Source organism: Nelumbo lutea, chromosome 3 (genome assembly GCF_056320005.1).
Source record: "Nelumbo lutea isolate HS-2025 chromosome 3, American lotus-T2T, whole genome shotgun sequence".
Classification (NCBI taxonomy): domain Eukaryota; kingdom Viridiplantae; phylum Streptophyta; class Magnoliopsida; order Proteales; family Nelumbonaceae; genus Nelumbo; species Nelumbo lutea.
Genome location: NC_142686.1, coordinates 25578664 through 25602571, shown reverse-complemented (window position 1 = coordinate 25602571; position 23908 = coordinate 25578664). Strand labels below are relative to the sequence as shown.

The window sequence follows — 23908 nt, the reverse complement described above, 5'->3', positions numbered from 1 at the left end:
TACTCATATCTCTTTCAGAGTTCTTTGACAAAGGAAGGAAACAAATGGTCTGCTTCCCTGCCGGAAAAAAAAAATAGTCAAGGATGGCAAGGAGTGACTGAGATCTTAACTGGCTTTCTAGATCAAAGGAACCCAGAGATGGAGATGGTGGAAGCTGCAGAAGTAGTTGAGGGATTATTTGTTGGAAACTCACCATTGAGGGAGAGACTCTTAACCAGGATTTTCTAGCCATGGCAAACAGCAATAGCAGTCCATTACTAAACATAAATTTCGGCAAAAATCACTGGAACAATATGTTAGTGGTTGAAGCTAAAAATCAGATTAAGGATTGGAGGAAGATTGCAGACATGTTGGTTAGTAAGTTGGGACTGAGGAAGACATTTATTTTAACCCCTTTTGACAGTACGAAGGCAGTGCTTGATCCTCTTCAAAACATGATGGAAGTTGAGGCTCTAAGCATTCAAGAGGACAAGGAGATATTTACTTTGTATAGATGGTCCTCTTCATCCAATTCGAAATCTTTTGCTGTTGAAGATGGAGTGATAGTCAGGGTGATTGGGTTACCGTTCCACCTGGGGAAACATGATGTAGCAGTCTCCATTGCCTTGTTATGTGGAGCTCATCTAGTGGGGGAGTTCTGGGGAGATTTGAGATCTGCTGCTTTGCTGATAAATGGAGTCAAACCAGAGGAGATACCTAGGAAGATTACTCTTCAGGTTGAAGGACTGTCTTTACAGGTTTGGTTAGCTTCCTCCATTGAAGCTTCTCTGTGGTTAGAGGCCAGACGGGAAGAAGATGTACGGGTGGAAGAACAGGCCCTGCACGGCTGCCTAGGATTGGAGAATCAAAAGAAGATGGAAAGTTTCATTAAAATAGGCAAGCAAAACTTCGACTATCCAAAAGATATGGGCAGTGAGGAAGGTCAAATACGTCGGTTAGAAGGCAAGGGACTGACAGCAAAAAGATCCTTTGCTCAGGTGTAAGTTTCTGGTGCCAAAAATTCGGACAAGCTAGACCATTCATCTCCAAAAGGAAAAACCAGTCTGGCCAAGGATTTCGAACCGGTTATTGAGAAGGTTGAGCCGTCGGATCAAGCCGAAGGAGGTGGCTCTTTAAAAACTTACGTGACTGAACAGTTAAGTGGGGCTGGGCTTAACATTTTGTTTGGGCCTTCTCAAACAGGAAATTTTGTTACTGGACCAACTGTAGCTGGCCCATGTCTTAAGTTATCACATGAGTCTTTAAAACCGCACATGACTGAGGAATGGTTGATGCTAGACAAGTTTAATTGTCTAGCATTGTCCCCGTCGAGCTCTTCTAAGGCTTCGAAGAAGTCAAACCAGAGAACAGGTTCGCTACAATGGGTTCCTTCGAAAAATCTGTCACAACTTCCCAAAGATTGTCATGATCCAAGGTCAATTCAACGGCGCGACCTTGAAAACCTTGAAGCAGAGCTGTCAACTGAAGCTGAAAGTGATTCCGATTCAGACACAGATGACACGATCAGATAGGAAGTGTAAATCTGTAAGATTTGAAGGATTTGTGGGAGGATGAAAGTTTAAACACTGCTATTCTGTTCCCAGAGGAGGAAATATGTGTTTCGGGAGGATGTGGAAAAGGGGAGGAGCAGAATAAGGTGGAAGATAAGGCTGAAAAGTTAAAGACTTCAACAACTGATGCACCACACAAGGATGAGGAGAACTTAGCAGCAACTTTAAAGGATGATCAGGATACACCTATTCTTGCAAACAAATCCTTTCCAGAAAACAGGCAGGTAAAGAGTTTCAGTTTGGAGGGGCAGGATTCTTCTCTGAAGGTTTACAAGAAAACACCCAGAAAGGAAACCAAAGCCTTCTTCGGCTGTAGGGATTGAAAAGGTTTTGATTGGACCAAGTTTACCCCAACAACCAAATCAGACAAAGGGAAGGAGCTGTGGTCAGAATTCTATTACTGATATCCCAACACAACTTCTTGACCATTCCTCTCCTATCAGGCCAGGTATGTTTGTCCATTCAGGTTTTGTAACTAATCGGGGTTTTGTACCTAAAACAGGTACTTGGCATCACAGTTGGAGAGAACAGCTGGAGGTGAAGGAGTAGAAGTGGAAAGGAAGAGGTTAGAAACAGAGGAAGAAGTTTCACAGTTAAAAAAAAAGACAGGTGGAGGAAGTGGAGGGAATTTGGGAGAAAATGTGTTTTGTTGGAAGAATATAAACAGACAGAGGAGTTGTTGGTGGTAACACCAAAAAAAAGCAGAACCCCTAGGGAGAAATTGTTGTGAGAAGAAAGAAAGAGGTAAATCTGTGATGTCAGAAAAAGAAACAATTAACAAAAGCAAAAAGAAAAAGAAAAGGTCCGAGGTGGAAAGACTAATTTCAGACATAGAAGGGGACTTAGAATTTAGTGGAAGAGGGGAGAGGAGGAAGGCTCTAAAGTGAAGGAAAAAGGATGGTGTGGAGAGTCTCATTCTACAACCGAGTTGATGAAGACCATTAGCTGGAATGTGAGGGGTCTAGGAAGTGCAAGAAAAAGGAGGGTGATAAAAGATCTGTTGAAGAGGGAAAGGCCCGACAATTTATTGATACAGGAAACCAAACTGGCAGATCTAGATAAAAGATGGGTTAGAAGCATGTGGAAAGCAACAGGAGTGAGTTGGTGCTTAACTCCCTCTTGGGGAGCCTCTGGGGGGATAATTACTCTCTGGAGAGGGGATGTGGTAGAACCATTAGAGGAGCTGATAGGTAATTTTTCTGTATCCTTAAAGTTCAGGATGGTGGAAGATGGTTTCACATGGGTGTTAACCGATGTGTATGGGCCGAATAATTACAGAGAGCGGAATGAACTATGGGAAGAGCTCTATGGAATTCAAGGAGTATCGGAAGGCCCTTGGTTCTTGGGTGGAGATTTCAATGTAATAAGGTTTCTAAATGAGTCAAACAATCCCCAACAATCTATCACAACTAGCATGAGGAGGTTCAATGAATTTATCAATAGTTGTAATCTAAAGGAGTTCCCTATGCTACAGGCCAACTTCACTTGGTCCAATTGCCAGGATAATCCATCTTGTTTAAAACTAGACAGATTCCTTTTCAATGAAAGTTGGGAAGCACACTGGAGGGGTTTGGTGGCAAAAGCTCTACCTAGAGTTACCTTAGATCATTGTCCCATAGAGCTAGGCCAAGAGACCTTTGGGCTTGGACCTAAACCCTTTAGGTTCAAGAACATGCAGTTGACACACCCGGACTTTGTGCATAAAGTTGAGGAGTGGTGGAGAGAAGAGATTAGGGGAGTAAAATGGAAAGGGGTTAGATTCCACAATAAATTAAAAAGTTTGAGATCCAAAATAAAATATTGGAACATGGTGGAATTTGGTAGATTAGAAGAGCTAAAAGCCAGATTGTCAACCCAAATTGAGGATTTAGATTCAAAGGAACATCAAAGGACCACGAGTGCACAAGAAAGAGAATTGAGATGAAAGTTGAAGAAAGATTTGGAAGAGGTCTTGTTGAGGAAGGAGATATCTTGGAGGCAAAATCTAGGCATAAATGGATCAAAGAAGGGGATGGGAATACCAAGTTCTTTCATACTATGGCCACTGGGAGAAGGAGAAAAAAATTTGTGGCCAAGATTGAGGTCAAAGGAGTGGAAATTGAGTCCCAAGAGGATATAGCCAACTGCTTTGCAACTCACTTCAAATCCATTTTGAGTAGGCCCCTGGAGAGACGAGTGAGAGTGGCAAGGTCTAGATTGGCCAAGTCTATCATCCATTAAGGCAGGTTGGCTGGAAAGAAACTTTGAAGAGGAAGAGATAAGATAAGTTGTCTTCTCTATGGGTAGGTCAAAGGCTCCTAGACCAGATGGTTTTACAATCGCTTTCTATCAAGAGCGTTGGGACACTATCAAAGAAGATTTGTTTGAGGTGTTTAGGGAGTTTGAAAACAACCATGTGATTAGTCGTGGAGTTAATGCAACTTTCTTAGCTCTCATCCCAAAGAGAATAGATGCCAAACACCCTAAAGATTTCAGGTTGATTAGTTTGGTGACTAGCATCTATAAGATTGTGGCAAAAGTGCTTTCTTTAAGGATTAAAAATGTCCTTCTGTCTCTCATTGCTCAAGCCCAAGGAGCCTTTGTACAAGATAGGCAAATTATATACCACATCCTTACAACAAATGAATATGTGGAGGAAATGAGGAGATCAGGCAATCAAGGTTTTATTTGTAAGCTAGAAATTGAGAAGGCCTACGACTCAATGGATTGGGATTTTCTATAAAAAGTGTTAAGAAAATGTGGATTGGGGGATAGATGGTGCAAGTGGGTGAGTGGATGCATAACCTCTTGTCAATTTTCAGTTCTAGTTAATGGAGGGGTCAAAGATTTTTCCAGCATGTAAAGGGCTCAGGCAAGGAGATCCTCTTTCACCCTTTTTGTTCACACTTGTGGTAGATGTGTTCAATATAATGATTTCTAAAGCAAACAGGGAAGGGCTGATTAGTGGTTGGGGGATAGGCAAGAATAACATCCCAGTGACTCATCTTCACTTCTTCAGTTTGTTGATGATATTATCATTTTGTGAAGGGTGAGACTTAGGGAGAGTGAGGAACCTAAAAGATCTTATTAAATCCTTTGAGTCTACTTCAAACCTGACAATTAACTTTGACAAAAGTTGTGTCATTGGAATCAATTTGGAAGTTTGGGAGGTAGAGGTTGTAGCAGGTTGTCTAGAGTGTTCCATGTCTGATTGGCTTCTTGGAAAAGTTCAAAAAGTTCGAAAAGAGGTTGGCTTCTTGGAAGAAAAGTTACCTTTCGTTAGGGGGTAAAGTGACCTTGATTAGGGTGACACTTGCTAGTCTTCCGGTTTATTTTCTTTCGGTGTTCAGGATACTCTCAAGAGAAGCTAAGAAGCTAGAAAAGGTGATGAGGGACTTCTTGTGGGAGCAGAGGGAAGAGAAGAAGGATTAATTGATTAGGTGGGAGATAGTCAGTCGAAGTAAGGAAGAAGGGGGAGTAGGATTAGGTAACCTAGTTCTTAAGAATGAAGCTCTACTAGGGAAATGGCTTTGGAAATAATCGTTGGAGAGAGAGAGGTTGTGGCACAAGGTGGTGAATAGTATTCATGGTTGTTCGTAGAACAGTTGGGATACCAAGGTATCTCGACAGGCAACTTTTGCAACACCCTGGAAGGCTATACACGGAATTCTTCCCCATTTTCTCAATCTGGCCAGGTATGATGTTAATTCTAAAAACAATGTTCTTTTTTGGGAAGACATTTGGATAGGCAACCAACCTCTGAAAGACCTTTTACCCTCTCTTTACACTCTTTCCCTTTATAAGAAAGAGTCAGTTTCCAGTTTTATTTCCTCCCCAGCTTCTTTTGTGGCCCTAAACTAGGATTTTGGTTTCCATAGAGGGTTACATGATGATCAAAGTGCTTGTGTTTCAGAACTATTGTCATCACTTGAGTCTATTTGTTTAGATCCCCTCAAACTTGACACAAGAATTTGGACCCCTAACCCGAAAGGCTTTTTCACTTGCTCCTCTTCTACACCCCAGAGTTTCCTAGTTAAAGAATTCTGGGCTAGACTAATTCCCCCAAAGATTGTTGTTTTTTGTTGGGAAGTTTATTATGGTAAGATTAATACCTTTGAAAACCTGCAAAAGAGGAGACCAAAATGGAGCTTCTCCCCTAATCGGTGTGTTCTTTGTAAATCTCAAAATGAGGACTGTCACCACTTACCGATCTCTTGCTTTTTTGCTACAGCTTTATGGAATTGGAGTTTTATGTTGTTTGAGTGTAAGTGGAACCTGCCATCTGAGTTGTTTAGTCCATCTATCTTTGAATGGCACACAAAGAGAGGGAGAATTATGTGGAAGTGCATAAGAGCAGCTTTGTTGTGGATAGTTTGGGAAGAAAGGAACACCAGAATTTTTTGTGAAAAAGAAAGGAGCTTTTCGGAAATTAAAGAATGTATTCTGACAAGGGCAATTCAGTGGCTGAAAACTCTAAATCTCTTTGATGCATTCTCTTTGGCGACCTATGGAGAAGCAGGTTAGCAGTGACTAATACTTCTACCAGGAAGGGCAGACATGTGGTTGAATGGATGCCACCAGGGGAGGGGTTTATTAAGCTGAACTTTGATGGAAGTAGTCAAGGTAATCCAGGACCTTCCAGCATAGGAGGAGTTCTGAGAAATAAAGACAGTAGCATTATATCTTTGCACTTAGGTCCTACGGGTGTGGGAGACTCTTTAAGGGCCGAATTACTTGCTGCTGTACAAGGAATCCAGCTCGCAAATCAGTTAGGCATAGAGCATCTGATTATCGAATGGGACTCCCAGGTGATAGTGGGTTGGTTGAAGGATCTGGCCTCTGCGATCTGGGGTTTTAGAGATCTTCTCAAAAAGGTAAAATGGCTAACAAGGAATAACACAATCAGAGTTCAGTCGGTAAGCAGATCAGCAAAATCAATGGTTGATTCACTTGCAAAACAAGGGATTCTTTGGGCTACTTTATTTTGGGCTCTGTGTAATTTCTTTTGTACTTGTAATTCTGTAACTAGTCTTAAAGGAAAGGTCACACCTCGTGCCTTTCCATGGGTTGCATGTAACTCTTATTTGCTGACTTAATAAAATCCTACTCATTTATCAATAAAAAAGAACTTAAAGGTAAGCTAGAGTATGCCAGCCTTGGTTAGAACATGCTTGGAGGCTTGGCACATATCTGGAATGACAAAGAAGGGGAAATTATGCTGGTCCTCAATTCCTTTGGCTATTTTGTGGGCAGATTGGGCTGAAAGGAACAGCAGGACTTTTTATCAGAAAGCCTCCTCGGAAGCTGAGGTCTATACACAGGTTTTAAAGAGGATACAACTGACTGTACTTTTTTGAGGGTGGCCTTTTTCTGAGGTCCTTTTGTTGCAGTTTTTGTACAGTTTCTCGTTGTACAAAGGACCGGTTGATTAATACAATTATACTTTACGTTTTCTCAAAAATATATAAAGGTCCCCCGGTTTTCTTCCAATTTTCATTATATTTTATGTCTAAAGGGTAAATTTCATAGACAGTATATAAGATAAAGTTATATATTTGTTAAAAAACTTGCTTTGTCAACGTATAAACAGTTTATTATTTGCCTTCATTGTTATTAAGGTTATATATTATCAAAAATGAAGTACCAAGTTGTTATTATCATAGAATATCAAGTTTAATTGGGTCAGACCCTATTATCATGATTAAGAATTGGTTTGGTTCTGCTGATCCAAAAAAAAAAAGTTTGGTTCTGGGTCTACCTTATAGAACTGATTAATAATCAGTTAAGGACTGGTCCACCTTGCCCAGAACCATATCCAACCCATTGACAACTCTACTGACAGTTTTTTATAGAAAAAGGAATAGCAGTATTTTGAAGATACATTTAACTCGGCATTTTTCTTGTGGGAGGGTGAACATAGTAGTATAGTTGATGTTCTTTGGCTTTGCTGTTAAGAATTCGGAGTGAATTGGGAATCGAGACTTCCATCCAAATTCAGAAGATGTAACTAAAACAATGAAGCGTCACATGTATAGGAACATTGGTCCATCAATGGTTCTGAGCCCTCTAATCAAGACCAAATATTGAATGTCACAAATAGGAAAAATCAGATAGTTTCAACTTTCAACCATCTAATCTAAGGATTACTTGTAGAGCTTCTATTTGACTTACAGAGAACTTTTCTGAGTTTTCTCTGCCATCCAGGTAATTGTATTAAAATCAGATGGTTCTCTAAATGCTGATTTTGTCCCAGCTATTCTACGGTATAAACCGTATAGATGTTTGGACCCTCTTGTTTTCTTTCTTAACAAACATTTGGCTTGGGAGCAGGTTTACTAGTCCATCACTTAGGTTATGTTTGGTTTGAAGGAAAAGGTAGGGAAAGGAAGGGGAAGGAATGAAAACCTATACAAAGTTTGTAAAGGTTTCCTTGCCTTTCCCTTCCTTTCCCCACTTTTTCCTTCAAACCAAACATAGCCTTAGTGAAATCCAAGCCACCCAGGAAACTTTCATGTGGCAAGTTAGATTAGAGCTCAAAAGGAGTCTCCCTCCCCCACAAGTTCCTCTCCCCAGACATGGTTCATTGAAAAATTTTTTAGCCCAAAAGAGAAACACTGTTTTATGAATATATTTAAAGATTGGACAGCAACTGATGGTAGGGAGAAACTCCAATACCAGTCTGAGTATCAAAGCAAGATTAAATACATGACCAATCCAGTGGGTCCACCATTTCACAGACTATCTGGATCTGCAAGAAGATCCCTCTACATGGCGGAAAAGGGTATGTCATGTAAGGAAGCTCTAATGTAAACCCATTAGGGAACCTTTTTCATATACATAATATAAACACAGAATGAAATTCCTTGTCTATGTATCATACACTGAATAACTCCAGATAATGTTATAAATAAATGAAATTTGTTTAATTTCCAACCTAGAGATTTGTATTAGGAAAAGATTTTTTTTAATTCATATTGCATAACATGAGAGAAGGGGCCATTACTTGGTGTAATGGTAAAATCTCGGGCTCATATGCATGCGAACGAGGGTTCGGGACTGAGGGCAACCACCTTGTGCAAAAAAAGAAAATGCCAAAGGTTGAGACCATTCCCAATCCACCCCTCCCAAGACCCCAAATAGCAGGGATCAACATTGCGTAATGGCCTTTTTTTATTGCATGTTATGTCAAACAGAAAAGGGAAAGCGAAATAGGATGCCTATCATGCAGCATCAGAAATCAACATGTCCAAATATCTCTTCTATTCCATACTATGTATTATTTTTTTCTTTTATGGACATCATATTTAGCTAATCTCAATCCATTTATCCGTTCAAATTGCTAATTTTGTGATCTGTAAATCTCTCTCCGTAAGCAATCAACATTTGATTGATTAAAACTTCAAATAAAATGGAAGAGATAGTTTCAGAAATATATAAATATCAGAATCTCCTAATTAATCAGTATTGGATTATATTAAAAATATTTGTATCTAATATAAATGAACTTACAAAAAACCTCAAAAAGGAGATGTTACTGATCAAAAACATACAAGCAATGAGGTTACTTATTTAAGCAGTTTTAAGCTCAGAAAATTTATTTGCATAAAGAAATATAGAAAGATTGTAACATACCATCAAGTATAGCCTTTTTTGCAGATTTTACGTCCATCTGCCATTTCCATGATTCATGAAACAGTATAAATGAATAATGAAATTAGGAATGCACATGCATGACAAAATTGTTTTAAGGCTAAATTGCAGACACAAACATCAATAAACAAAGGATCACTTAATGAAGAACTGCTCAAAAGTGGAAGTGCAGCACAAAAAGAATAAAACATAATTAGAGTTACAAGTACTGGTAACAATAATCAACAGTTTTTTTATCAGTAAGCAATAATCAGCGGTTAAATGTATGAAACAAAAAGTATCAGGACAACCGGAGGGGGAAACTAGTCAACAAACCAACACTTAATTCATGTAAACAAGAAAGAGGTAGATAAAGGAAATATAGAGAAACAGTGTTCTAAAAGAAATTAAAACAAAACCCCAATACCCCATGAAATGCAACAGACCTAGCCACTCTGAATATGAAACAGTCAATTGGCCCATTCAAAATAGCAGTAACCCAATGACATGCAATAGAGCTAGTCACTCATGAAGCTACAGTATTCAATTAACCCATCCAACATTATCAGATTGGAGGTGCCTCCAGTACACGCAACAAAAGCAAGGTATTATTAACTTGATGGGAACCTGCGGATGTTGGTAACTCTGTGAGTTATTAGTTTCTCTTCTTTCTCCAAAGTCTTGGATTCTCATTTTCCATGGACTTTGTTATCAGTAACCGAAATTTTCTATTAAATGTATCGGTCTATCAGAACAGTACAAATAGCTCATTTTACATGGATTATGAGAGCATTATCATCAAAGGGACTCTCAAAACTATATTGGATGGATCTTTGGGTCCTTGGAGGCCTATCACCCTTTAGAGAAGTGAATCTTTTGGTTTCTATGATGAACCTCTTACTCTATTGGTTCCCAAGATCTGCCAACTCAGTTGCTGATAATCTTGCAAAACAGAGTATGAAGAACCTATGAGTAAAATTTATCACAAACAGATTCATTTCTAATGCTAAAATTGCTATCAGAATCTTCTAACCATTTCCTCACTATGGTAAGAGAACCTCTAAGTTCCAGAGTTCTCAAAATCCTTGGTAAATTGCAAGTTGTCTATATATTTTTTGTGACCCACCAAATGTCGTTCTGTGTCATTTCCACCCAATTTTCAATTCCAATCATCTCCATCAGCACCATCACCCCTTCAAGTAAGCCAGATTCAAGCAATCTCAATAACAAGAAAGATTGACGTGTAATATATTCCTCCCTTTGGCATACAAACAGAAACTATGGTTAAAGCCAATGAAAACATATAAAGAGATAATACCAATAAAAAGTTGATAAAATGGTGAAAGACAATTTGGTACAAGACACAAACCTAGGGATGTATTTTCCACCTGTATTGGGATTGATTGTTATTCTCAATAGGGAACTCCTGGTATATAATTCCTTTTATTGACAAACAGCAGAACACTAATTTTTTCTCTTGATATTTTCCAATTTTGCAGGTACACTGTTTAGCCTAGACTAAGAACGCCATCTAGTTTATAAACTTATTAAAAACTAGAAAGTATTAAGAAATTTGATTTTCAGAAACTTCATGTAATTTCGGTTCCTAATTCTGCAAGATGTCTAATCTTTTTTTATCTGATTTTTGACAATGGAACTCAGTTTCATATTTCCTAAATGTTTTTTATGGATTTGTATTTCCTAAATGTGTACATCCTGCAAGTATAGTCAAAACCATTTTTCTTTTATTGCTAATAGAAACTTTTATTAATTGGGGATGAAAAATCAGATACATATAAGCAAGACCAAATTGAGGCAACAATTGTTGTTTAGTAATTTTTTTCATGCAGATCGTATGCTTCAACTAATATGCTAAACAAGTTATTGGAGTTCTCAACTGCAGCAAGGTAATATAAACAAGGAACAACAAAGAAATACCATGATAGAAATTTTATTTTTTGCAAGTTTAGACTCTTGGATCAGAAACTTAGTAGTGGAATGGGGCTCCAAAACAATGATATGCTGGATAGGGAGTTACAATCAAGGGTCCTGGCAATGCCAGAAAGTAATGAAAGAGATTAATCAATAGTCAAGAGAGCTGGAAGTAACTTTCAAATGGATAATGGATACAAAGAACAGCCAACAGCATGGCTGACCCATTATAAAAACTTGAGGTCAACAGGGCACAATTGTATTGAGGAACTGTACCTCAATGATGTATGCAAACTGACAATTGAAGGTTGGGTAGCAGCAGCTAGCCCAACAAATAGGGACATGCTTGTTGGTATGCATATCATTCCTTCTTCGATATTAATAAAATTCCATATCAATCAAATAAAATAGTAATTTTACTTTTATTTGGAAATTACTTGTCAATTTCAGAAAACATTAAGAAAATTGGACCAGGCAAACACACCAACTCACGTGGTAACCCCGCTGAAAGAACATTTTTATGCAGATGATTCTGTGCATACTCAGCAGCCAAGCGACCTCCATGTCCATCATAAATTGCAAAATGTGCACATCTGTCGATAAATACAGAAAAATCCAGAGGATAAATTACAAGATTGAATTCAGAATGCAAAAAACAGAGACTGTTGTTGAAATCATCTAGAGTAACACAAAGCTATGACAGCTACAGGGAGCTCATTCCAGTGTCTTATACAGATTGGTCATTTCAACAGACTTGTTACCACATATTCAACTAAACTCGACTAAGCTTTGCCCCAACCATATTAGGTCAGCTACAAGAATCCTGTTCTGTCATTCCATCATGCACAAAAATGACAATTCAGGATCCATGTTCATAAGAATCTAGCAAAAAAGTTTTAATGTGGCTGCCAACCTGACACAACCCTCCTTTATTCCAGCTTGTGACTGTCAGGATAAGACAAGCACGACACAGACTTGTTACCACATCCAACTAAGGGGCTGTTTAATAACAGTAACTGAACTAAGTAATTCATTGCTTTGTCTTTTAGAGGGCAAAATAACTAAATAATAAAATATTCAAATGGTATGACAGTCAAACAACTTCAGATTCAACCGTTAAGGAGATTACAGCCTCATTAATGAGTTGTTCAATAAAAGACAAAACAATGGATCATTCAGTTCAGCCACTTCAGTGTTACCAAATGGTGAAGGAATCGAGAACAAAGGGCAACACTAAGGATCATTTGGAACTAATAAATTGAGTAGTAATACAAGAGCTAACATGCTCAATACTTAAGAAAACAAAATTTCCATTTTATAATGTCTAAGAGAAGAAAAACAAAAACAACAACAACAAATAATATAAAAGGAAAACCTTAAATTTCCGGGAAATTCTAAGCTTGCATCCGGCAGTACAACCCATGCATCCTCCATAGTGTGCCTAGAACCCTTATCCTCTGCAGCATCTGCTTCAATTTTGCAGAACGACTCACTAACCACTGATAATGAACAATCTGGATCACATGAGACCTTATCTTCCAAGGTACCATTTTGCTTGCCCAGTTGATTGTCTCCTACTCCTTCCTTTGATACTTTGGGTTCACGATTGTCAACTTTTTGACCTTCAGATAAAACCGGCTGATTGTTTTCAGCTAAGGAAGTATCTACAATTTGTTCTGTCTTGTCCACAGTTTCTATGCTCAAGGCACAGATTTTGGACTTCTTCACAACCGTATCTGCATCATTGAAGTCGCCTTCACGCTTTTGATGGGACATGGCACTTAAATTCTCATCCATTGTGATCAACTGAAAAGTGGTGCTTATCAACTGCAAGACATCAGCCTCCTGAAAGTAATTAGAGATTCTGCAATGACATCATGAATTTTCATTGCAAAAGTGACTGCAAAAAAAGACAGCAAAAGGGTTCCTGGAAAGGATGAAAATATAGAGCCGTGAGAAAAGGAGGATGACCATTTTCAGGCAGAAAAGGCAGGATGGATGAATGTTACTTACAATGTACAACGGTCCTTTCTAAAGGATACTGATCACAAAGAAGGTATTGCCATCCTTTCTCATTTCTAGTTTTTTTTTTTCTTTTTTGGTGGGGGTAATTGAAAACTTATTGTACAACCAAGGGAGAAAAATCAGAAGCTATGCTCATTCATATGTACAACCATCGAAACCACACCAAGGCATACCCATCCACATAGCAGCCATCAGAAGCAATGCTAATTCATACAATTTTCCATGAAATGCAATCAACCTTGCTTTGAGGGACATCACATATTGAGGTTTTCCCCTCCAACGTCCATTCTCAATATGTACTTCAGGCTCCGTTCGTTTGCAGTGTGAATTCATTTACACTAGCACAAATGCATGGGAGTGCAACTTCTGCTTCCTTTTTACTTCATCTGCAACAAGCGCAAAGAATCCTAAAACAAAAGTAACCCAGAATTTGCTCTGAACCCACTTGCATTCCCATACTTTTACACCAACGCAATTAAATAGCACTGCAAACAAACAAGGCCTTGGATTTTAACGTCAACTATAGAAATTAAAAACTAACCAGTTTCCGAGAATAATCAATTTTGAAGAGCACCAACATCTAACACGAGATGTTCTGGAATACATATAAATAAAGATGAATCATAAGATGGAATTCCAAATATTCCTGAGTACGATATTTGACACTGAAAAAATAAGCCAAAAACCATCCCCGGAAATCATCTTAATTCCTCTTTTTGTAGTCATAAATGTCCAGATGTTATGTGTGCGTATTGTCTGCTACAATTCAAATTAGATTGAGGAAAACTTCAGAAATGATGACCGAGACCAGTATGGAAAGATTAGACGATAACCAAATGAGCTAAAGCTGAAAGAAAACAGAAAACCACTAAAACAATAAAAATGAATGAACGAAGCGATTCAAACCAACCTCTACATTCAGATAATCAGATACTTAGAAGATGGAAGCTGAAGGAGGGGAAGCTTCGGTTTCTGGTGCTTCGACTTCGAGGGCTCAAAGAGTAGATCAAATGGTCAATTTAGGGGGAGGAGAGCGGGAATTCCAGGTGCGGTGAATACAATCGATACGTGATGGAGTCTCGGTTCTGTTCCGTCAGATGTGATATCTATGGTTATAGCCCCATTATAACGAGACCGGATCTGCTCCTTCCAAATGGCGCCTCACAAACGCCTCACACGCACATCCTACATGCATGGTGGATGTGCCTGTGAAGCGCCCATTTGTGAGGAGCAGATCCTGACCCCACTATAACTATCAGCCTTTTACTACGGAGCGCGCCCTGCGTGAGAAGCAGATCCAGTTGTAACAGGCTAAGTTATCGATTACAACTGAAGACGCGTTTATTTGTGATTGGTTATGTAGCCCGTTATACGATAGCTGTCGACGCAGCAGATTCCGATTCCCACTCAGCGAGTCCGTATCTCCTCGCACGTTCCAACAAAAATCTTTCCGCTTAGTTGCAACATTATACAGAAACGAATCCGAATCTGCTGACCACAATGCAATAAATTAGGGTGCTCACGGTTCGGGTAACCGAACTGTGGGCGTTTTTTATGAATCAAACCGGTAGTATCAGTTTTTGGGAAATCAGTAATCGGAATCAAATTAAAACTAGTTGGTTAATTAGTTGATCGGTTTGTTGGTTTTTCAATTTTTTTGTTTTTATAATATTTATTATAAAATATATATATAAATATATAATAAAAAATTATAAATATATATAATATTATATTTAAAATAACAAATAATATATAATATATTATCAACATATATAATGCATATTTATTAATTTATAATATATAAAATATATATAATATACATAAATATATAGACAAACATGTATACTGGTCGGTTCGGTTAACCGTCGATTTTTTATATTGGTTAACCGAAACTGAATTGGCACCTTTGGTTTTTTAAAAACACCAAACCGACTAGTTTGGTTAACCGATTTTTTTGTTCGTTTTCGATCAATTCGGTTTTTTTGCTCACCCCTACAATGCATTGCTAGCCATGCTCACCAATCTGCACGTCAAAAATATTGGTGATGCAAAATTAATATTCCTGATGTGCGACTGGGTGAATGTAGCTAACTAGCAATATGTTGTGGTCAACATATCCAACTCATCCTAAATGTAATCAAATGTTTTTTGTTGAGACCAAATCAACCCCACACAACGTCCCACAATGCATCCCCGTTGTGTATTGGGAATATCTCCCAATGATGACACCACCATTCCTGTTATCATCGAGAGATGTTCCCAATACACATGGGCTGTGTTGTGGGACGTTGTGGGGAGCTTTTTTTTTTTGGGGGGGGGGGGGGGAGGGGGGCTGATTTGAACTCATTTTTGTTTGAGTTCGAATCTCTTGTCCACAAGAACTCTACCCACATCTACCCACATAACGTTGCGGCCACACATGGGGAACATCTCATCCTCTTACATACTATTATGCATGGGAGATGTTCCCAATGTATGGAGGTAGTGTGTCGTGGGTGGGCGTGGGCAGGAGATCCGGAGTCTTTTTGTTCCCAAATGACTCTCAATCAAGTCTCAACATAGTTAGAAACTTGTTCCATGTCCAATCCATATTAGGTAGGAATAACTCTGTAAGCACGTTGAGTAAGTATTTAGAAATTTTTTTGACACCTATCCCTTAAAATGCCCCTAGCCTATCTTTGAAAAAGACTATAAACCACTTTTTGACAGTTGTTAGAATATTGATAAAATGCTCATTGTATATACTTACTATTTCGGAGTTGAGATTTTCTGCCAACAAAATACATTCTAACCCTCTACCAACTTGATCGAACACTGCACATCTCACCATAAGTCTAGGTATGAAATGTGTGATGTAAAATCATGTTGGTAGAGGGTTGGAACATCTTTTTGTTTGGCAGGTGACCTGGACTCACTATATCATGCCTACTAGATCTGGCCCCACTCCATCTAGTGTATTAAACAGAAATTGATTATGGGATAATTTATGCCAAACCCAAGATACCCAATAGGTGTCATATTACTTCATTCATTTACATTATTACTAGTAAAATGGCCAGTGCATTGGTATGAAATTTATATACCATTTAAGTCTTAAAACAATTATACAGTACCAGAGATAAAGACCATCCTCACAAAACACTAAGGGTCCATTTGGTTCAAAGTTAGAACCGGAATGGTCTATTCGCATAGTCTGTTTGGTTCAAACATGAATGGGAATGAAAATTGAAATCACTAAGAATGGGATTTCATTCCCAAGGGAGGGGTAGGGAATGCCATTCCAACAGGAATGATAATGTGATTTTGATTCCACCCAACCAAAGGGTTGGAATCAGAATAGTCCATTATGATTTTGGTTCTAGACCCCTATTCCTGTGAACTAAACGGGGCCTAAGATCTAAATTCATAACATGCATATAAAGGTGGTTGCACATGCATTAGATTGAAACATCCATGCACCAAATCAATGATAAAATTGCATTCAACATCATTACATACAAATACATTTTATCCAAATGAAACACTGAATTCACATAGAATTGATGGAGATGCCACTCTTAACCAATTTCCCTTTTTTGTGGTTACCTAAAATATATAAAAATAATTATTATTAATGGGTAGAAGAAAAGTAAACTAAGGTAAACTTATGTTGATTTATTAAAGCAACCATCAAATAGCATGAATCATTATTAAATGATGTTACAAGGTTGAAAACCTTGGAGAATTGAATAAAACCCAATCTAAAATTTAGTGTTGAATTGCCAAATCAAAGAGAAGAGATACAAGGTTTTCTTGTGTATGGTCAACAATGGCTTATTGCCCTCACCAAATAACAAAAGTTGAATGAAGTTGCAAATAGAGAACATTTGTTCACTTGCATCGAGTTTGTAAAAACAGGTGTCAGAATCGGGACATGTTGGAATAACAAAATAACTAAAGGATATAATTGGTATTAAAAATCAGGGTTTTTCAACCACACTAACTTAAGTGTATATATATATATGTGTGTGTGTGAGTGTGTGTAATAAATATGGCAATTCTGTCAATTCCTACATTTGTTATTAACAAATGTGGATATATTTTGTAGGTGGCAATTTATGATAATAATAATAACTAGCGGAAGGGCCCTTGCATGTTGCAAGGGCTTGCAAAAGGTAAATTATTGTATAGGGGAAAAAGGAATTTGAAAACAGGTAAAATTTAATTAATTTATGGAAAAATAACAGTAATTTAATTAGTGGTGATTCATTAATTACGGTATTTATTAATTAGCAATGCATATTATTAAATAGTATTTAATATTAATTAGTAATATTTATTAGGCAGTATTTATTGTTAATAACCAGTATTTAACAATATTTTAATTAGTAGTATTTACTAATAACCGTATTGTATTAAATAAACAATATTTTAGTTACATTTTTTATTTTATTATTTTTTTTCTAATTCAATGATTTAAGAATAGGTCAAGATTTGAATTATTGAAATGATATATTTGATACAATGCATATCATATTTCTATCTAAGTGGACCAATTTAATTATGGCATTAATTGTGCTAATCATGGTATTTTTGGTTCCAAATTACAAATTAATTATGAGCATTAATCAGCATCACTAATGTCATTAATTATGGATTTTAAAATAAATATACATGGGGCTACATGTAATCCAAATAAATAGTGTTATATATTAATGTTTAATTAAAAAATTAAACAAAATGATCATTAAAATCACTTTTCATAAATGTTGGTGAAATGGATGATCTATCAACCAAAGTACTAAAACATAGAAAAAATAATTTTCCAGTAATTGAAATTTATAAAATAACATATAATATTAATGCATTATTAATTAACAATGTAACTTAAATAAATAACAACATGTTAATGGCTTCGTGCATGTAGTAATTTGTAAAAAGTTATAATAAAATGTATCTTGGACTCCTGATTAGTGTATTATAAGTATGATCATGTCTCACTATATCAATATTAATTTTTTTTCCATATAAATACAAATTATCAAATTATACATTTTTTCATGTGTTTATACTTTATGGTTACTTGCCCAAAATGAGCAATAATTATCATGTCTCATGTGTTTATACTTGATGGTCCCATAATCATCCAAAATGATCAAGAATTAAAAAAAATGAAGCCCATGGCAAGAACACACCCAATATTGATCAATTCTTGAATAACGACAACATTAATGATACTTTCACCAACCTCTCTCTTTTTCTTTTTCTTTTTTTTTTTGCCACCATAAGACAAAGATTCGTTAAATAGGTGTTTGGCATTGGTGTTGGGGATATCACACCGTTTTTTCATAAAAACGGTATTGGGCATGTGGAGTTGTAAACATATTTTTTGTTTGGAATCAGTACTATCACATAGGTGTTTTATGAGAAAGCAACATTGATTTTGTTTGGTATCTGGCAGCAACATTTTCAATATTGATCTACATTATCCAATGTCCAAGATACATTGGTGTCACATCATTGCACCGTTTTTCTCATAAAAACATTGGATTTGGTGTTATTATAGACCACGTTTTTCGATTTCCAAGGCATGATTTGGAACAATGTTTTTTTTCCTGGAAAAATGGTACCAAACAAGAAGACTTTGCTTGAAACACCACTTTCTTTGATGTAACATCTACATGGCACCATTTTCTAAGAAAACAACATTGATGCCAAACACCCACTAAAACTAATCAAAAACTAAAATACACTAACAAGACATTAAAAATAAAATGAGGCAGATAGGACCAAGTACAAGGCCTCGAAAGAGAAGTAGAATGCTCCTCTAAACGGTGAGCCACCTCATTCCATTTTATATTGATATATTTCACCGAGAAGTGGGAGATCATGGAATATAACTCTCCGCAATCAGCAATAGCTATTTGGCTCCAAGGAGGATCAAAGTTGTCTTTTAATAAAGAAGTGATCACTACTTGTGCATCTCCTTCAATTTGAATGTAGTATAACTTCAATTCTACCACCAACTTTAATGATTCCAACAATGCCAGAGATTCACGTTCAACTAGGGAGCAAATAGGTAAATCCACCACTCATGCAATAATGAGTGAACCAGCATGATCCCAAACAATCATACTTGCACCCGAAGAAATCTATGAATCGGCACCATCAAATTTTAATTTCAGCCAACTACAATATGGTTTATTTAATAGTTTAAAATCATAATAATCATGATAATATATATGTATATAGAACTAAACAACTAAGAAAATTTTAAATATCAAATTGATTATACACTTAGGCCCGACGTGAAATGCAAATACAAATATGTACGATGCATATTAGGCTAAAAGCCAATGCATATGGTATGGTATGCATTCATACATTGCCACGGGAGCTGGTTTATGGCCGAGTAAACTAACATGCATGTTATGTAGATGATAGCCCTAATGATAGCCAAGGCCATCCAAAATGGCCAAAGTATTCTAGCTCTCCACTCGTGAGTGTTTCTTTTATTTTTCTTCTTGTTTTTTTATCTATTAGCAAAATCTAGATATAAACCTCCTTATCTTATGTGTAGGACTTGATGAAATGGGATAGTGGTTGCCTTCTGCATAGGTGGTTGAGACAACTTGAGATAAGGAAATTATTTCATCAGTCTGCTAAATATAGGGTTTGTAGTCTACTTTTTTTTTCTTTTTTTTTTTGGTTTTACATCGATGCAGGAATGCAAAATTTGCTTCATTATTGTTTCAAATCTCACTTTATTTTGTTTATTTGCACCATAATGAGATAAAATAAAAGTTAAAGCAAGGGAAAACTCGATGCCAAAGTGATCTAAAGGCTATGTTTGGTTCAGTGCTTTGGGCTTTATTTTTTTAATTATTGCTCATTTTGGGCAAGTATGGGCTAAAATGTATAACATTAGACTATTTGATTACAAATTTTTTGCCATGGGCCTCATTTTTTTAATTCTTGATCATTTTGGATAATTATGGGATAAAATGAATACCATTAGAGTGTTTGATTACAAAATTCTTGCCATATACCTCCTTCTTTTTAGAATTAAAAAAAAAGTCCATATCACAAAATTTGAGGTAACCTACAACATGAAAAATATAACGCCCCATCTTGTTTATTTTCATCATTTGAAGAAACTCTATGCCAGTGGTCATAAACCATCAGCCTAAGTTTATAAAATCACCGCCATAAATGTTTATTGGAAACTTATGTGAGACATCGACCACCAATCATCCACTGGTAAACATCTATGCCGATGATTTTGGAGATCTAAGCCATTGGGTTATGGTTAAACATTTCTTTAAAATAAAAATGAGCAACATAGATCACTTAATTATCAGATTGAAAAAAAAAACAACTTTCAAGAAAAAACGTGTTTAAATAATAATGAGAAATAACGATACACAGTTGAACCAAACATGGCCAAAATTTCCACTCTTTTGATTTATATCCCACAACTTTGTATTTTTTTTTTTTTTTGGGTCACAAGTTTGTATTAATACCAAAAAAACGTTGCAAATAAAAGGAATTGTCTTGAAAAAAAAAAGAGTCACATTGCTGTTATAATCTAATTTCTACAGCATGGTCCGGTTTCCTTTAATCTGATTCGGATAATTGTCTAATGCTAATAAATCAAGGTCATCATTTTGATTCGGATGATGGATGTTTTCGTATCGGGTACGTGGATTTCAGAAAAGTTCTTTTCTTTTTTTTTTGGTCATTTATTAAAATACCTTCTATAATTTCATGTTTTTATGAAAGCACCCCCTTTATAATTTGCAACCAACTAATTAATAACCTTTTGTGAAGAACCTTTTTCATATCTTTTGAAAAGGGAAAATCTATAATGTGGAAAGACTTTAACCAATCAACAACAGACTTATGACTCTTAGTAAATACAGGTTATCTCAGGTCACCCGTTCCAAAAACAACCCATTGCCAATTTAAAAAGAAAGGGAAATAGTCTCTTTAAAAAAAGAAAGACTTTAAGGTATTTGGTCATTAAGATGCTATAATCATGGTTGTTAAAATCGGATTGGAAAAATTAGATTCGATTTTCTCCAAAATCATTGATTATGGTCAGCAAATCGCTGATTTGGGCGGTTGACCGTTTGAACGGTTTTAATCATTTTTTATTTTTTGTTTTTTTATTTTTTTGTCATAATGGGCTGACCGTTCAACCCTATAACCGGACCCCTAACCGGTTCAGCCTCCGGATCATTTTTAAAAACCATGCTATTAACTGTGTTTCTCTCTTTCTCTCTCTCCAAATTCCAACTCCCATCAGTGGCAACGAACCCCATCAATGTAATATCATTTCCTATGTTGATATATTTTCCTTGGATCATACTGCTAACCCATCTTAATTACACCCAGAAAAAAAAAAAAGAACAATCAGGAGAAAGAAAGATAATTGACAACAAGATGTCAATCCCCTATACGGGTTAGGAAAACCTTGGCTGTCCTCTAGTAGACTTGTCACAACCTTCATAACTTTATATTTTGAACCAAGTGATAATGTTTGGAGAGTTTGGCAAAACTTGTTGGTAAATAGGAATTTGAGTAAGCCAAACTCATATGAAACAATGGCATGGTTTAGATGAAGGGCCCAAGTGGGTCAATCAAACGGTGGCCCAGTTAGAATCACCAAGAGAGCTATAAACTTGCCAATAGTTACAGTAAATTCAAGTAGCAAAGTTCAGCAAAATAGATTATCAATGTATTAACCCTATGTCCAGGGACAGTAGAAATTGTCTTGATGTAAGTCTCCCCTCGTTCTCAATTGCTTGCGCTTTCACCATTGCATGTGCCTTCCCCTATTCTCTCTACAAAAGCAACACCATATGCTTGATAGAAATCATAAGAGACCATGAATCCTTTATTCTCTATCTTCTTCCTCTCCTACCGACTCCTCCTATCCAGACATAACATCAATCAAACCTGCAGAACGGTCCCCATATTTGAGCTTCAACTTCTGTGTAACCTCTCTCCAGGTTGTCCCCGAGAGCAGCAATGCAACTCTTTAAGGACTTGGAGTCATTGCACTACAACTGGCCCAAGAAAATGCCACCGTCATAATTGCAAGGATTAAGAATCTGTTAGAGAATGAAGATGATCAATGCACCATAGCAAGCTTAAATGGCTGTTTAGAACTAAACTATGATGCAAATTCTACACTACGAAACTTGATCGAGTACTTCAAGTCTAAAGATTACAATAATGTCAATGTATGCATATAAGTGCAGTCATGGAATCAACTTCAACATGTAACTCCAGGTTTAAGGAAGGTGTAGTTACTCCATTAATGAAGGAGAGCGACAATTTCATTAAGTTGTATGTGTGAGATTGATTTGGTCATCAGCAATTTGCTTCATGGATGATCTCAATAATCCTTGGTCATCTATTTATAGACAAGTGTTCCACATTCTTGTGCATTAGTCTCCAAGTAGTAGTTTATATCTATACTTAAATTATAACTATCTACTTCAGTTGTGTGATGGACGTGCTACATAGAATTCATGGAGGTTGTTCACATGTTCAAGAAGAAGATGATCAAGCGAATGAGAGGGTAACGACCGGGACCGAGATTGGAAGAAGACGATCAAGCGCAGGAGTGGGTAACGGAGGAGTCAGGTAACAAAAAATATAGTTTCCTGTTACTTTATGTATATCGGGTAATCAGTATATACGTGGCACTAACACAGGTTCTGAAAATAGTCGCGTTACTTCTTAAAATGGTTTTTCATTCCAAAAATACCCTTAAACATAACAGATAAGAGAAATACCCAAGGAACATAAAGCTCATTCATCTAGGATTGTCACAAATCTTTATAAACAAAGCTTAACCAAAGATAAATATTAAGTATTTTTATAGTGGTCTTCTCCTGTCTGACATTTGTCTTTGGAATGCTTTCTTTTAAAGCTCTTCCTACTTGTTTGGTCACTTCTTGCGTCTTAGGCTTTGGGCTTCCACATAGTAGTTCCTTTCTCTTCATTCATTGAACATGTTGCCACAATGTTGGATTTCAACTCTTCCATGCAGTGTTTCTCCTCATGCTTTAGTGTTTTGTACTCAGCACAACTCGGTTTCTCCATTGCTCTACACAATCTGAAGCATCAATTATTTGGAGCAAGAATTAATAAACTGTTTGGTTTAATGAAATTAGAATCCCATTCCCATTCTTGGTGGAATGGCATTTTCCTATTTGAGAGAATGGTCATTCCCACCCATTTCCTTGGGAAACAAAATCCCATTCTAGCTGATTCCAGCCCCATTCTAATTATTGTCTAAACCAAATAGACTATTGGAATAGATCATTCCAATTCCTATTCTAATTATGAAGGATTTCGATTTTGATTATAGTTTCGATTCCAACCACAGACTAAACAAACCCTCAACTTTCTAGAGAGACAATTTTTATCTATGGATGCTCTAAAATTTTAAACAACATAAACCTACCTCGAAAGAGGACCGGAGACGGAGGAAGAATAAGGAGTGATAGAGAAATGCTCTTCTTCATTGGAGATGGAAGTAGACCAATTGTCAACAATGCAAGCCTCAATGGTAGTGAATATAGATTGTGTTTAGTATCATTGCCACTTCTACTTGCAACATTTTCGGTTGATCAATAAAACGTTTTGAGAAAATTGTCTTGTCACATCACACGAGTAACCACTTACACAAAAAATATAAACATTTGATTGAGTGTTGGCATTTATAGTAGAATCACCAAATTTGGCATTTCTTGAAGAAACAACAATTGCACCAAATGTTGTATTGATAACTCAAAGCA

At 36.7% G+C, this 23908-nt stretch overlaps 2 protein-coding genes and 1 pseudogene across 14 annotated transcripts in view; 2 read left to right on the top strand and 1 right to left on the bottom strand.

Moving 5' to 3' along the window:
- Positions 1-14353, bottom strand: part of LOC148863741 (Protein phosphatase 2C family protein) — a 45829-nt gene extending 31476 nt beyond the window's left edge. For 2 of the 13 annotated variants that reach the window (XM_088978383.1, XM_088978393.1), the window contains exons 1-5: positions 14026-14353; positions 13104-13600; positions 12466-13017; positions 11575-11683; positions 9162-9198 (exon numbers count right to left, since the gene is read on the bottom strand). In XM_088978383.1, coding sequence (XP_088834509.1) covers positions 9162-9198; positions 11575-11683; positions 12466-12887 — 568 coding nt within the window. In that variant the 5' untranslated portion in view covers positions 12888-13017; positions 13104-13600; positions 14026-14353. Of the gene's footprint in view, positions 1-9161; positions 9199-11574; positions 11684-12465; positions 13018-13103; positions 13601-13656; positions 13872-14025 lie in introns of all 13 variants that reach the window. The other 11 variants (XM_088978384.1, XM_088978385.1, XM_088978391.1 and 8 more) reach the window with 11 other exon arrangements.
- LOC148863742 (uncharacterized) lies at positions 1282-7139 on the top strand. The gene is made up of 2 exons (XM_088975280.1): positions 1282-5224; positions 5761-7139. The coding sequence occupies exon 1, from the start codon at positions 2482-2484 to the stop codon at positions 3472-3474; it is 993 nt and encodes a 330-aa protein (XP_088831406.1). The 5' UTR covers positions 1282-2481; the 3' UTR covers positions 3475-5224; positions 5761-7139.
- A 7631-nt stretch (positions 14354-21984) lies between the features above and the next one.
- LOC148863740 (putative invertase inhibitor pseudogene) lies at positions 21985-22458 on the top strand (annotated as a pseudogene).
- Positions 22459-23908: the final 1450 nt, after the last annotated feature.